The 13,947-nt window shown below is 38.1% G+C and overlaps 1 protein-coding gene and 1 pseudogene across 7 annotated transcripts in view; one reads left to right on the top strand and one right to left on the bottom strand.

Moving 5' to 3' along the window:
* The window catches only part of NSD1 (nuclear receptor binding SET domain protein 1), a 145,180-nt gene that overhangs the window by 68,103 nt on the left and 63,130 nt on the right, over positions 1-13,947 (top strand). For all 7 annotated transcript variants that reach the window (XM_043912366.1, XM_043912370.1, XM_043912365.1 and 4 more), the window contains 2 exons: positions 1,784-1,956; positions 4,249-6,817. In XM_043912366.1, the coding sequence (XP_043768301.1) occupies positions 1,784-1,956; positions 4,249-6,817 (2,742 nt within the window). The remainder of the gene's footprint in view (positions 1-1,783; positions 1,957-4,248; positions 6,818-13,947) is intronic.
* On the bottom strand, positions 1,631-1,730 carry LOC122701211 (annotated as a pseudogene).

The following is a 13,947-nucleotide window of genomic DNA, read 5'->3' on the forward strand; positions in this document are numbered from 1 at the left end:
CCCTGGCTGTATTTCTTTTGTGACCTTTTTTTTTTTTTTTTTACTGGTGTGAAAAATGCTAAGAAAATAAGTGTATAGAAGTACATACATTATGTAAATTACATTATAATCTTTCTGGATGAGATTTGTATTGATTTTTGATAATTGCATGCATATAACTTTGGACAGCCAAGAAACTGTAGAATAACTGGATTTTTTTTTTCTGGCAGTTTTTAATTTATTATTTATTTATTAAGTTATTTATTTAATAATAGTTATGATTTATTTAGTTTTTTATTCCCTTTTATTTTTTATTTAAAAAATTTTTTTAAATTTTTTATTTTTTTGGTCGATTTTTTTTCTTTCTTTTAAAAAATTTCTGTAGTTTGAATTATCAAGTCCCACTTTCTCTGCAAATCCAGTGTTTCATTCTGAATTTGTTCTCTCTGAAGTTGGTGAATTTATTATTGTCTGTAAAATGGAGGTTATACCACTTATTTTTTAGAGTACATTGTGAAGAATACATGAAAAGCAGCTTGTCCAGAGTAGCTGTGCCATAAGTGTTAGCACATCATATGTGGAATAATGTTGAAACATTTCTTCCTCCTTAAATTTTAGCATAATATTTTATAAGTTTGTTTAGTGATTAGTTCTTGGTAGTTGTCATTTTTACAGTACTGCAACTTATTATATGCCCTTTGTGATTTCTGGTAATGAGGGTATGAAACTTCTGGTTTGGAATAGATAGGGTATCACCAGAGCAAAACATTGTATTGTTTCATTAACATCTTAGCCATTTTCTTGTCACATAAATTGAAATTTTACTTTCTATCTGACCTACCATAAAGTTTCTTTTTCTGTAGGTTTTTAGCTTGTTGTTTTTTGTGTTACTTTTAAGTGACATGTTGCTGTTCTCTTGATGATGAGTAGTCTTTTTTTTTCTTTTTTTGTGGGATTTAAAAAAATTTTTTTTTCCATTTATTTTTATTAGTTGGAGGCTAATTACTTTACAATATTGTAGTGGTTTTTGCCATACATTGACATGAATCAGCCATGGATTTACATGTGCTCCCTATCCCGATACCCCCTCCCGCCTCCCTCCCCACCCCATCCCTCTGGGTCTTCCCAGTGCACCAGCCCTGAGCACTTATCTCATGCATCCAACCTGGGCTGGTGATCTGTTTCACCCTTGATAGTATACTTGTTTCGATGCTATTCTCTCAGAACATCCTACCCTCGCCTTCTCCCACAGAGTCTAAAAGTCTGTTCTGTACATCTGTGTCTCTTTTTCTGTTTTGCATATGGGGTTATCATTACCATCTTTTTAAATTCCATATATATATATATATATATATATATATATATATATATATATATGTGTGTTAGTATACTGTATTGGTCTTGATCTTTTTGGCTTACTTCACTCTGTATAATGGCCTCCAGTTTCATCCATCTCATTAGAACTGATTCAAATGAATTCTTTTTAATGGCTGAGTAATATTCCATGGTGTATATGTACCACAGCTTCCTTATCCATTCGTCTGCTGATGGGCATCTAGGTTGCTTCCATGTCCTGGCTATTATAAACAGTGCTGCGATGAACATTGGGGTACACGTGTCTCTTTCAGATCTGGTTTCCTCGGTGTGTATGCCCAGGAGTGGGATTGCTGGGTCATATGGCAGTCGGGTGCTCTACTAGAGAAACTTCTCTAGTAACGAACTATAGAAATGATCCCTGAAAGTATAGTCTTTTTTTTTTTTTTCTTTTTAAAGTAATGACATTGTGGTTTTTGTTTTTATCTAGTTTCTAACCGCAGGCCCTATCGACAGTACTACGTGGAGGCTTTTGGAGATCCTTCTGAGAGAGCCTGGGTGGCTGGAAAAGCAATCGTTATGTTCGAAGGCAGACATCAATTTGAAGAGCTACCTGTCCTTAGAAGAAGAGGGAAGCAGAAAGAGAAGGGATATAGGCATAAGGTATTTTTTTTTTTAAGCGTCTCATATTATCTTCTTAGGGCTAGGGAGGGAGGAATCCCCAACCTTTCTGGGACCAGTTTTATGGAACATAATTTTTCCACGAACCAAGGAAGAGGGTATGGTTTGGGGATGACTCTCATAAGGAACACGCAGTTCACAGTAGAGTTCTCACTCCTATGAGAATCTAATGCCGCTGCTGATTGATGGGAGGCAGAGCTCAGGTGGTTTATGTTAGCCATGGGGACTGACTCACGTGTCACTCACTTTCTGCTGTGTGGCCCAGGTCCTAACAGGTCATGGACCAGTATCAGTCTGGGGGTTGGGGACCCCTGGGTTATGGGATCAAAGGAAGAAATATTATACTTTCTGGAATATAAGTTGGTGAGAAAATTGTCAGGAACCTTTTTTTTTTTGCAGGGATAAGATAAGGCTAACCTTCCAAATATTTCTACTCAATTTTTTGAGAAGTGATTTCAGCTTACCTTTGCCATGTCACTTACATGTGATAGTACAAAATGGCACGACCAGTCATGTTTGGGTCTATCTAATTTAGGCAGAAAATGATCATCAAAATGAAATGCTCTTCTCCCTTTCTAGATTAATTATTTCTCTTAAAAGTGACAAATGTAAGGCTTTGAACATTCTTGTTTTGTCATTTTGGTTTTCATGTGTGATTGTCAATGCTTAAGATTATAGTTTCAAACCTTGTTATGTTTTAATAAGGAACATGATGTTTTTGTTTCATTTGCTTGATGTTGTGTTTTAGCTATTTCTTTTTATACTCCTTTATAGTCCATTCTAAGAGGGGAAATAGTTTCTTTTAGATTTGTATTTCCTACTTTTAGACTATTATATAAAAACAATAATTTGGATAGTTTTGAGTCAGTGTGCAGTCCCTGCTATTTCCAACTGGAGTTTCTTTGTCTCTGAAACTAAGGTAATAATATGTACCTGTTGAACTCTTGTGAGGATTAGAAATAAATACTTTGTATGTCACAATATTCATGCTTTGAAACAACTAATGTGTGCTACTGTTAGGATCCAAGAGGCTAACTGCATCCTTTCTAATTCTTTGGGTATTTGGTGGTAGGGAGATATCAAAGTTTTTGTGTCAAACCTTTAAGTATGTGTATTAAACAAGCCCCCTTTCAAAAGAGTTTTTTTGGGCTTTCAGGTTCTGGAAAATTGATTTAGTATGACCATAGTTAGATGATTAATGGCTATGTGTTTGTGTCTGAAGTAAATCAGATGATTTGTATATTGCATTATAAGAAGAGGTTACCTATGTAGTGGCCTGAATAGTTACATGGTCAGCAGAACATTTCTTTCACAAGTATTAAAGTATTTGTGAACACTAAATGATAGTTAGAACCTTGACTAACATCTGTTGTATGAAGCCAGGGAGGGAAATAAAAGTTTCGAAAATTAGATACATTTCACAGAACCTCAATGTCCTTATGCTATGCTGCTGCTGCTGCTAAGTCGTTTCAGTCATGTCTGACTCTGTGCAACCCCATAGACGGCAGCTCACCAGGCTCCTCTGACCCTGGGATTCTCCAGGCAAGAATACGGGAGTGGGTAGCCATTCTCTTCTCCAGCTTATGCTATGAGGATTCAAGAAAAGAGCATATGTAAATTGTTAAGCTATCCAGGGTGTATTGGTGTCTTTGGACTACATGATTAAGCCCAGGACACTGTTTGGTTATAATCCAAATTGTATGTAAAACATATAGAAAATTCTTGATTAGTCAAGGGCCTGGTGATAACCTGAGTTCCAAATTTCAGGTCTTCTAGGGCAGATCTGACTTAACTCATTTCCTGTCCTGGTTTTTCCACATTCATCTTCTTTAGCCTTTTGTTTTCTGTTTTATGCAACTGAGCAAATGCCTGGCCTTCATAATTCAGGAAGGAAATCATTATGATTGGCGGAGTAAGTAGGAATCATCTGGTTATTCCTTGACTTAGTAATATAATGTTGATTAGTAATGTAATGTCGTTGTCTAATTTATGGTCTACTTTTTTGTGCTTTTACTGGCAAGGAGAGTGGAGGGTTTCCAGGATCAGTCTTTCTCCAGTGATAGATCTTAGTGATAGAAGAAGTGTTGCGGAATCCCCATTAGCTAAGGTCTGACTGGGCTGTGGGAGTTAACAGCCTGACAGTCCCATAAAAGAGCCTCAAAGAAATGTAACAAGGCTTGAAAAGCTTCTGGTTTGAGAGGTGTTCAGTGATCATTTCCCTGTTTCCTCTTCTATTTCTTAGATGAGTAATAATTTTTTTTCTTTACTTTTAAGGTTCCTCAGAAGATTTTGAGTAAATGGGAAGCCAGTGTTGGTCTTGCTGAGCAGTATGATATTCCCAAAGGGTCGAAGAACCGAAAATGTGTCACCAGTTCAATGAAGTTGGACAGTGAGGAGGATATGCCATTTGAGGACTGTACAAATGATCCTGAATCAGAACATGACCTGTTGCTTAATGGCTGCTTGAAATCTCTGGCTTTTGACTCTGAACATTCTGCAGATGAGAAGGAAAAACCTTGTGCTAAGTCTCGAGCCAGAAAGAGCTCTGATAATCCAAAAAGGACTAGTGTGAAAAAGGGGCACATGCAATTTGAAACACATAAGGAAGAACGGAGGGGGAAAATTCCAGAAAACCTTGGCTTAAACTTTATTTCTGGGGATGTGTCTGATAAGCAGGCATCGAATGAACTTTCCCGGATAGCGAACAGCCTCACAGGGCCCAGCACTGCCCCAGGAAGTTTCCTGTTTTCTTCTTGTGCAAAAAACACTGCAAAGAAAGAATTTGAGACTTCAAATTGTGACTCTTTACTGGGCTTGTCTGAGGGTGCCTTGATCTCTAAACGTTCTGGGGAGAAGAAGAAACTCCAGCGAGGTCTGGTGTGTAGTTCGAAAGTACAGCTCTGCTATATTGGAGCAGGTGATGAAGAAAAACGAAGTGATTCCATTAGTATTTGTACCACTTCTGATGATGGAAGCAGTGATCTGGATCCTGTAGATCATAGTTCAGAGTCTGATAACAGTGTCCTTGAAATTACAGATGCTTTTGATAGACCAGAGAACCTGTTACCTGTGCAGAAAAATGAAAAGATAAAATATTCTAGGTATCCTGCCACAAACACTAAGGTAAAAGCAAAGCAGAAGTCTCTGATTCCTAACTCACATACGGACCACCTAATGGATTGTAGCAAGACAACAGAGCCTGGAACTGAGACATCTCAGATTAATCTCTCTGATCTTAAAGTGTCAACTCTTGTCCGAAAACCCCAACCAGATTTTAGAAATGATGGTTTTTCTCCAAAATTCAACACGTCATCAAGCATTTCCAGTGAGAACTCAATAATAAAAGGTGGGGCTAAAAATCAAGCTCTGTTACATTCAAAAAGCAAACAGCCCAAAATCCGAAGTATCAAGTGCAAACATAAAGAAAACCCAGTTATAGTAGAACCTCCAGTTGCAAATGAGGACTACAGTTTGAAATGCTGCTCTTCTGATAACAAAAGCTCTCCTTTGGCCAGCATTTCCAAAAGCGGGAAAGTGGATGGACTGAAACTACTGAGCAACATGCATGAGAAAACCAGGGATTCGAGTGACATAGAAACAGCAGTGGTGAAACATGTTCTGTCAGAGTTGAAGGAACTCTCTTACAGATCCTTAAGTGAAGATGTCAGTGACTCCGGAACGTCAAAGCCATCGAAACCATTACTTTTTTCTTCTGCCTCTGGTCAGAATCACATACCTATTGAACCAGACTACAAATTCAGTACATTACTAATGATGTTGAAAGATATGCATGATAGTAAGACCAAGGAGCAACGAATAATGACAGCTCAGAACTTGGTCTCTTATCGGAGTCCTGGTCTTGGGGACTGTTCTACCAGTAGTCCTATGTCAGCTCCTAAGGTCTTGGTTTCAGGAGGCTCCAATCACAGTTCAGAAAAAAGTGGAGATGGCGCTCAGGATCCAGTCCACCCTGGCCCTGGTGGGGGCGACTCTGCACTGTCTGGGGAGCTGTCTACTTCCCTGCCTGGCTTGGGGTCTGATAAAAGAGACCTCCCTGCTTCTGGCAAAAATCGTTCGAACTGTGTTACTAGGCGCAACTGTGGTCGATCAAAGCCATCCAAATTTCGAGATGGTTTTTCAGCCCAGATGGGAAAGAACACAGTGAACCGTAAAGCCTTAAAAACAGAACGCAGGAGAAAACTGAACGAGCTTCCAGCTGTGACTCTTGAGGCTGCACTACAGGGAGACAGAGAAAGTAGGGGTTCAGAGAACAGCTCCTCCCGAGGTGAGGCAGAAGACCCTGGTAAAGGACCACCCCTTCAATTAATGGGCCATTTAACAAGTGAAGATGGTGCCCATTTTTCCAGTGTTAGTTTTGCTAATAAAGTCAACCAGTCTGACCCTGAAAAAATTCCTGAAAAAGGCCCCTCTTTTGAAATCAGAAAAGTCCCAGAGCTGGACTCTGAAATGAACAGTGAGAATGATGAACCCAATAGTATAAATGAAGCAGTGCCTAAAAAGCGATGGCAGCGTTTAAACCAAAGGCGCAGTAAACCTCGTAAACGCACTAACAGATTTAAGGAAAAAGAAAATTCTGAGGGTGCCTTTGGGGTCTTGCTTTCTGCTGACCCTGTAAAGAAGGAAGACGAGTTCCCAGAGCAGAGACCTCCTGTTTCGACAAACAAACTAGAGGATGCACTGACAGAGCCAAATCATGCCGACCACTTAGATTCAGCTGGGCCACGGTTGAATGTTTGTGATAAATCCAATGCCAGCAATGAGGAGATGGAAAAGGAGCCAGGAATTCCCAGTTTGACTCCTCAACCTGAGCTCCCCGAACCAGGTAAGGATTCCTAACTGTGAAAGAAAGGGACTAGATGAAGTGATGATAATGATACCCTCCCAAGTTTGGTCTGTTTTCACGGAAGACCTAAGTGTAAATTGAGAGGGAAGGGTTAATTACTTGAAGTGAAAAAAGGGCTTTATGTAGAAGGGTCTGATTTTTGATGACCAGGTTTCCACATACTTTCAGAAGTTACATTTTACCAAGAAGCTCTTTTTTTCTTTTGCTTTTAATAAGTACCAAGAACATTTTGTTTCTGCTCCCCATTTCATACCTTTTTAAATCTGTGAACTTTTGGGGATTCTGTATTTGACAGGTTCTGAGTGTAATATTAAAATCTAGTTGTTAGTTTACAGACAGCAGTTTTATTGAATGTTAAGCTCTTACAGCTTAAGGAAGGTTCTCCTGTTATATAGACAAAGGGGATATGTTTTTGAAAAAATGTGACTGTTTTGTAGCACTTATTTGAAGAACTTAGATGTCTTGCATCCCTTCTGGAATGAAGTTTGAGAATAAATTTTAAAAAATCTGAAATACCAGGGTATCCTACCTTAGCTGCAGAAGGAAAGCAGCATAAGTTTTTCAAAATATAAGTATTATGCATTGAGGATAAAACTGACTTTCCTTAAAAGATTTCTCCATATTGTTTACCATAATAGATTCTGTTTTCTAACAGCTTTATTGAAAAATAACTCACATATCATAAAGTTCACCTTTTGAAAGTTTGTACTTGAGTGGTTTTTAGTATACTCAGAGACTTGTGCATCCATAAACGTGATTAATTTTGGAACATTTGCATCACCCTAGAAAGAAATCTTGCAACCTTTATCAGTCTTTCTTCATTTCGGCCCTGTCTGTAGATTTGCTTGTTCTATACATTTCATATAAATAGAATCATATAATATGTGGTACTTTGGGTTTTTTTGTTTTGCATTTATATCAGCACTTTATATTTATTATGGTTAAAAAAACACATGAATTTACCTTCTGAACAAGCTGAAAGTGTATACTACAATCTTGACTATATGCGCATTATTATGCAGCACCATTTATTAAGCATACTGTACTTTTCCCCATTGTATGCATAGTCTTGTTCAGTTGCTGAGTCGTAGCCAACTCTTTGCAACCTCATGGACCCTAGCATGCCAGGCTCTCTGTCCTCTACCAGCTCCTAGAGTTTGCTCAGATTCATGTCCATTGAGTTTGTGATGCTACCTAATCATCTTATTCTTTGTCACCCCCTCTTCCTTTTGCCTTCAATCTTTCCCAGGATCAGGGTCTTTTCCAGTGAGTTGGCTTTGCATCAGCTGTCCAAAGTTTTGGAAATCCTTTTTCAGAGATAATTTGACATATGTTTAAGGGTTTATTTCTGTACTCTCTGTTCTGTTGATATATATGTTTGTCTTTATGGTAATAACAAGTTTGTTTTGACTACTGTAGTTGTGTAATATGTTTTGAAAGCAATGTATGGAGAAGGAAATGGCATCCCACTCCAGTATTCTTGCCTGGAGAATCCCAGGGATAGCGGAGCCTGGTGGGCTGCCGTCTATGGGGTTGCACAGAGTCGGACACGACTGAAGCGACTTGGCAGCAGCAGCATGATCAGTCTTTGTTCTTTGTCAAGAGTATTTTGAGTATTTGGGGTCCTTTGGGATTTCATGTTGAATTTTAGGATGACTTTTTTGTATTTCTGCAAAAAATCTGAAGATCAATTGTATAGTATGGATGTTTTGTTAATACTAAATCTTTGAATCCATGAACACAGGCTGTCTCTTCAGTTATTTGTGTTTAGTACTCAACTTCTTCACATCCTTGCTTAAGTTTATTCGTGAGTGTTTTATTTTTTATCGTATTGTGAGATTGTTTTCTTAATTTTCTTTTTGAATTGTTACTGTATAGAAACACAAACTGATTTTTTAAAATTAATTTATTTAATTCATTTATTTTTAATTGAAGGATAATCGCTTTATGGTATTGTGTTGGTTTCTACTAAACGTCAACACACAATCTGATGTTTTTTAAAAAATGTTTATTTTTGCCTGTGCTGGGTCTTCTTTGCCGGGAGGGCTCTTCTCTCGTTGTGGCAGGTGGGGGCTGCACTCGCTGGTTGCCGTGTGCAGGGCTTTCATGGCGGTGGCTTCCCTTGTTGCTGAGCACAGGCTCTGCGCGAGCAGGCTTCAGTAGTTGTGGCTCCTGGGCTCAGGAGTTATGGCACCGCAGGCTTAGCTGCTCCTTGGCACGTGGGATCTTTCTTGATCACGGATCGAACCCATGTCTCCTGCATTGGCAGGAGGGTTCTTTACCACTGAGCCACCAGGGAAGCCCAGAAACACAATTGAGATTTAAATGTTGATTTCTCTATCTTGCAGCTTTACTGAATTCATTATTCTTACAGCTTTTTCTGTGGAATCTTTAGTTATTTACATAAGGTCATGGCATCTATGAACTGAGATCATTTTACTTTTTCCTTTCCAATTTGAATGTCTTTTATTTATAATTGTTTATAATTCTTGTCAAATTGCTCTGGCTTGGACGTCCAGTGTCGTATTAAATTGGCAAGAATGGGCATCCTAGCCCTCTTCCCGATCTTTCAGTTTTTCACCATAGACGCTCATGTTAGCTGTGGGATTTTCATATATAACCTTTATTTTTAGATTATTTCTTTGTGTTCCTAGTTTGTTGAGTGTTTTCTATTAGGAGAAAGTGTTGAATTCAGTCTTATCTGCACCAATTGAGATGATTGTGGTGCTTCCCAGGTGACTCACAGGTTAAGAGTATTCCTGCCAAGGCAGGAGAAGCAAGAAATGTGGGTTCTATCCTGGATCCACACTCATCTCACACGCTAGCAAAGTAATGCTTGAAATTCTCCAAGCCAGGCTTCAACAGTATGTGAACCGTGAACTTCCAGATGTTCAGGCTGGATTTAGAAAAGGCAGAGGAACCAGAGATCAAATTGCAAACATCCGTTAGATCATCAAAAAAGCAAGAGAGTTCCAGAAAAACATCTACTTCTGCTTTATTGACTACGCCAAAGCCTTTGACTGTGTGGATCACAAAAAACTGTGGAAAATTCTTAAAGAGATGGGAATACCAGACCACCTTACCTGCCTCCTGAGAAATCTGTATGCAGGTCAGGAAGCAACAATTAAAACTGGACATGGAACAACAGACTGGTTCCAAATCGGGAAAGGAGAACATCAAGGCTGTATATTGTCAGCCTGCTTATTTAACTTCTGTGCAGAGTAAATCATGCAAAATGCCAGGCTGGATGAAGCACAAGCTGGAATCAAGAGTACCAGGAGAAATATTAATAACCTCAGATATGCAGATGACACCACTTTTATGGCAGGAAGTGAAGAGGAACTAAAGAGTCTCTTGATGAAAGTGAAAGAGGAGAGTGAAAAAGCTGGCTTAAAATTCAACATTCAGAAAATTAAGATCATGGCATCCAGTCCCATCACTTCATGGCAAATAGATGGGGAAACAATGGAAATAGTGAGATACTTTATTTTTGGGGACTTCAAAATCACTGCAGATGGTGACTGCAGCCATGAAATTGGAAGATGCTTGCTTCTTGGAAGAAAAGCTATGACCAACCTAGACAGCATATTAAAAAGCAGAGGCATCACTTTGACAACAAAGGTCCCTCTAGTCAAAGCTCTGATTTTTCCAGTAGTCATATATAGATGTGAGAGTTGAACTATAAAGCAAGCTGAGGGCTGAAGAATTGATGCTTTTGAACTGTGGTGTCGGAGAAGACTCTTGAGAGTCCCTTGGACTGCAAGGAGATCTAACCAGTCAATCCTAAAGGAAATCAGTCCTGAATATTCATTGGAAGGGCTGATGCTGAAGCTGAAACTTTAATACTTTGGCCATCTGATGCAAAGAACTAACTCTTTGGAAAAGACCCTGTTGCTGGGAAAGATTGAAGGCGGGAGTAGAAGGGGACGACAGAAGATGAGATGGCTGGATGACATCACTGACTTGATGGACATGAGTTTACTCAAACATGAGTTTGCTCAAGCTCTGGGAGTTGATGATAGACAGGGAAGCCTTGCATGCTGCAGTCCATGGGGTGGCAAAGAGTCCAAAGTGACTGAACCGAGCTGAAAGGTATTGAAATTATACAGAGTGATAACACTGTGGAATTATGTTAGAGATCAGTAGCAAAAGATATTTGAAAATAACCTATATATTTTCAAGTGTAATGTGACATTTACCAAGAAAGATCTTTGACCTAGCCATTGAAAGTTTCAATAAAGTTAGAAGACTGAAAAACACAAAGGGCGATTGCAGAGAAGAAAGCATTTAAATGAGCAGTTAATGTCAGAATGAGAAGTTTATATCAAAGATACTTTAAAAATCCCATGTATTTGGAAATTAATTGTACACTTTTAGATAGTGGGTGTATCTAAAAAGCCATAACAAGGAAATAGAAAATATTTGTAGTAATAGAATAAAAATGCAGAGAGTTTACCAGAATTTGCTGCATGCAGCTGAAGCTGCTCAGTGTAGTTGAATACAGCATGGAGTTTTGAGTAAAGTATGAAAAGAAAACAAATAATGGACACTAGGATAAAAATTTGTGAAATTTTGAACAAAATCTGTAGTTTAGTTAATAATGTTGTATCATATGTTAATTTCCTATTTTTGTTTGTTTGTTACAGAAGGTAGTATTTAGGTTCTCGGAATTGGATTAGAAATTTCAAGCCTCATTCAAAAAATGTTTTTAAATCATTAAAATGATAAGCTTTCTAGACTTTTAGCTGCCAAAATACATGGAATTATATCAGAGTTTTGAGTGAATATAAGTTAGAAATCTCACATTCAGATTAAGTCAAACAAATGGAATGAATGTCATAAAATGTTTTTGCTAGACAATAACTCATTTTTTCCAAAATATATGTTACACATACTGTATATATATATATGTGCATATACCCACACAAAAGCTTTTCTACTATGCTTATAAAGACTTAAGAAAGAAAATTTTTAAAAGGACAAAGAAATTGGAAAACATGCTGAATGAAATATAGTAGCACTGATTTTGAAATAGAAGAAGTAAAATAAACTAGATAAAAGTAAAAATCATCATAGAGTGTACTTGATTTTAAACATGACTGCTCATTAGAAACACATCTGGAGCTTTGGAGAAAAGAGTAATACCTGGGCATTTGTATTCTTCAAGAAATTCCAAGATAATTTTGATATGCACCTGAATTCTAAAAAGTGATTACAGGTTTTTCTATAAAATGGTAGTTTAGTCTTAAAGAATTCTATTATTTTTTGTTGACTGTCAATGATTTCTTTTAAATATCTGTGTTCTCGTGTGGATCACTGAGTTTCCTTAATACAACTGTTTTGAATTCTTTGATAATTCATAGATCTCTGTTAGTTTATGATTAGTTTTTGGAGATTTATTTTGATTCTTTGGGATGTGTTTCCTTGTTTCTTTGTATATTTCATAATCTCTCCCACCCCCATCCCCCTGCCCCAAGTTTCATACATTTGAATTTGATTAAACAGCCACTTTTCTGAGTCTTTACAGACTGGCTTCATATAAGGGCACACCAGTCATCTTGGCTAGAGATTCTGGGGACCTCTGGAATCTTTTTTGGAGTATGGGCTTCTTTTCTGTGGGCTTATGTGTGTAGTTTCCTAATCAGAGAGGTTTGTCTATTTCTTTTTCAGGGGTTTGCAATCTCTTGCTTCCTCTTGTGTTTTTCTGCAGTACTGCACATTAGTTGTTGCTATTGCAACAAGCTTTCTCACTGTCTTTAATTCTCAGCAGCTCCCAGGTATCTGAAGAAGCCAGCTCTCTGTTAGCTCCCACAAGCAGGTCAAACAGGTAGTAGTCCCTTGAGCAGTTTTCTAACAATCCAGATTTCCAAATGCTCCCTCTTTTACTTCCCTTTGTAGAGTGAAGCCAGGAGTTGAGTACCTTCTCCCAGTCTTCCCAGCCTGGCCCCTGTCTGTGTCTCTATAGCCCCTCTGGTTCTACAACATGTTGTTCCCCTTCTCCCTTATTTTTAGTGCCTCCAGGAGTCCAAATTATGTGACTTCTGTTGAGTTCCCAGTCAGGTTAGACAGAAATGGAAAAACTGGAATGTTGGACACCCCCAACATTCAGCTTTAAGGGGGAGCTCAATTGTGCTTGCTTTCAGAGTGGCAATCTCAGGTAAAGTGGATTGGCTTTTCTAATCCATTTCAGTGCTGATTTTCATGGGTTTGCACTTGCCCTGGGGTACTGTGACTTCCTAACTGATTCTGCCTTCCTGCTGTACAAGTTTTGAGAAACTGCCAGAATGTTTTGCAAAGGTGTCTACCTCTGCATGTACACCTGTTTGACAAAGCTGTCCTGGTTGGTGCCAAGTGGTACCTCATTGCTGATTTTGGTTTGTATTTCCCTGATGGCTGATGATGTTGAACATCTTTTTTATATGTTTTTTGATCAGTTAAAATGTTTATTGGGGTAAGAATTCTTTACATGGTCTATATATAGGTCCACTATTAGGTATGATTTGCGCATATTTTCTCATATTTTGTGGGTCACCATTTATATTCTTAATCATGTATTTTGAAGCACAGACATTCTTAATTTTGACCAAGTCTGGTTTGCCTATTTTTTCTTTGGTTCTTTGTGCTTTTGGTGTCATAGCTAAGTAACCATTGCTTAATCCAGTTGTCTCAGCATCATTTGTGAAGAAGGGTATTCTTTCCCCATTGAATGGTCCTGGCACCCTCTTTGAAAATCTTTTGACCATAAATGTGATGGTTTATTTCTGGACTCTCAGTTCTTTTTTATTAATATATATGTCTATCTATATGCCAGTACCACAAATTCTTAATCTTTGTAGTAATTAATTATTGTAGCTCTGAAATCAGAAAATGCAAGTCCTCTAACTTTATCCCTTTTCAAGACCGTTTTGACTCTTCTGGATTTTTGCATTTCTGTATTTATTTTAGGAGCTTCTTATGATTTCTACCAAAAAGCCAGCTGGGATTCTGATAGAGGTTGTGCTGAATCATAGGTCAGTTTGAGCAGTGTTGGCATTGTAACAATGTTAGGTTTTCCAGCTTATGAACAAGAGATGGCATTTCATTAATTTAGGTCGTCTTTGATTTCTTTC

Source organism: Cervus elaphus, chromosome 9, assembly GCF_910594005.1.
Source record: "Cervus elaphus chromosome 9, mCerEla1.1, whole genome shotgun sequence".
NCBI classification, from domain to species: domain Eukaryota; kingdom Metazoa; phylum Chordata; class Mammalia; order Artiodactyla; family Cervidae; genus Cervus; species Cervus elaphus.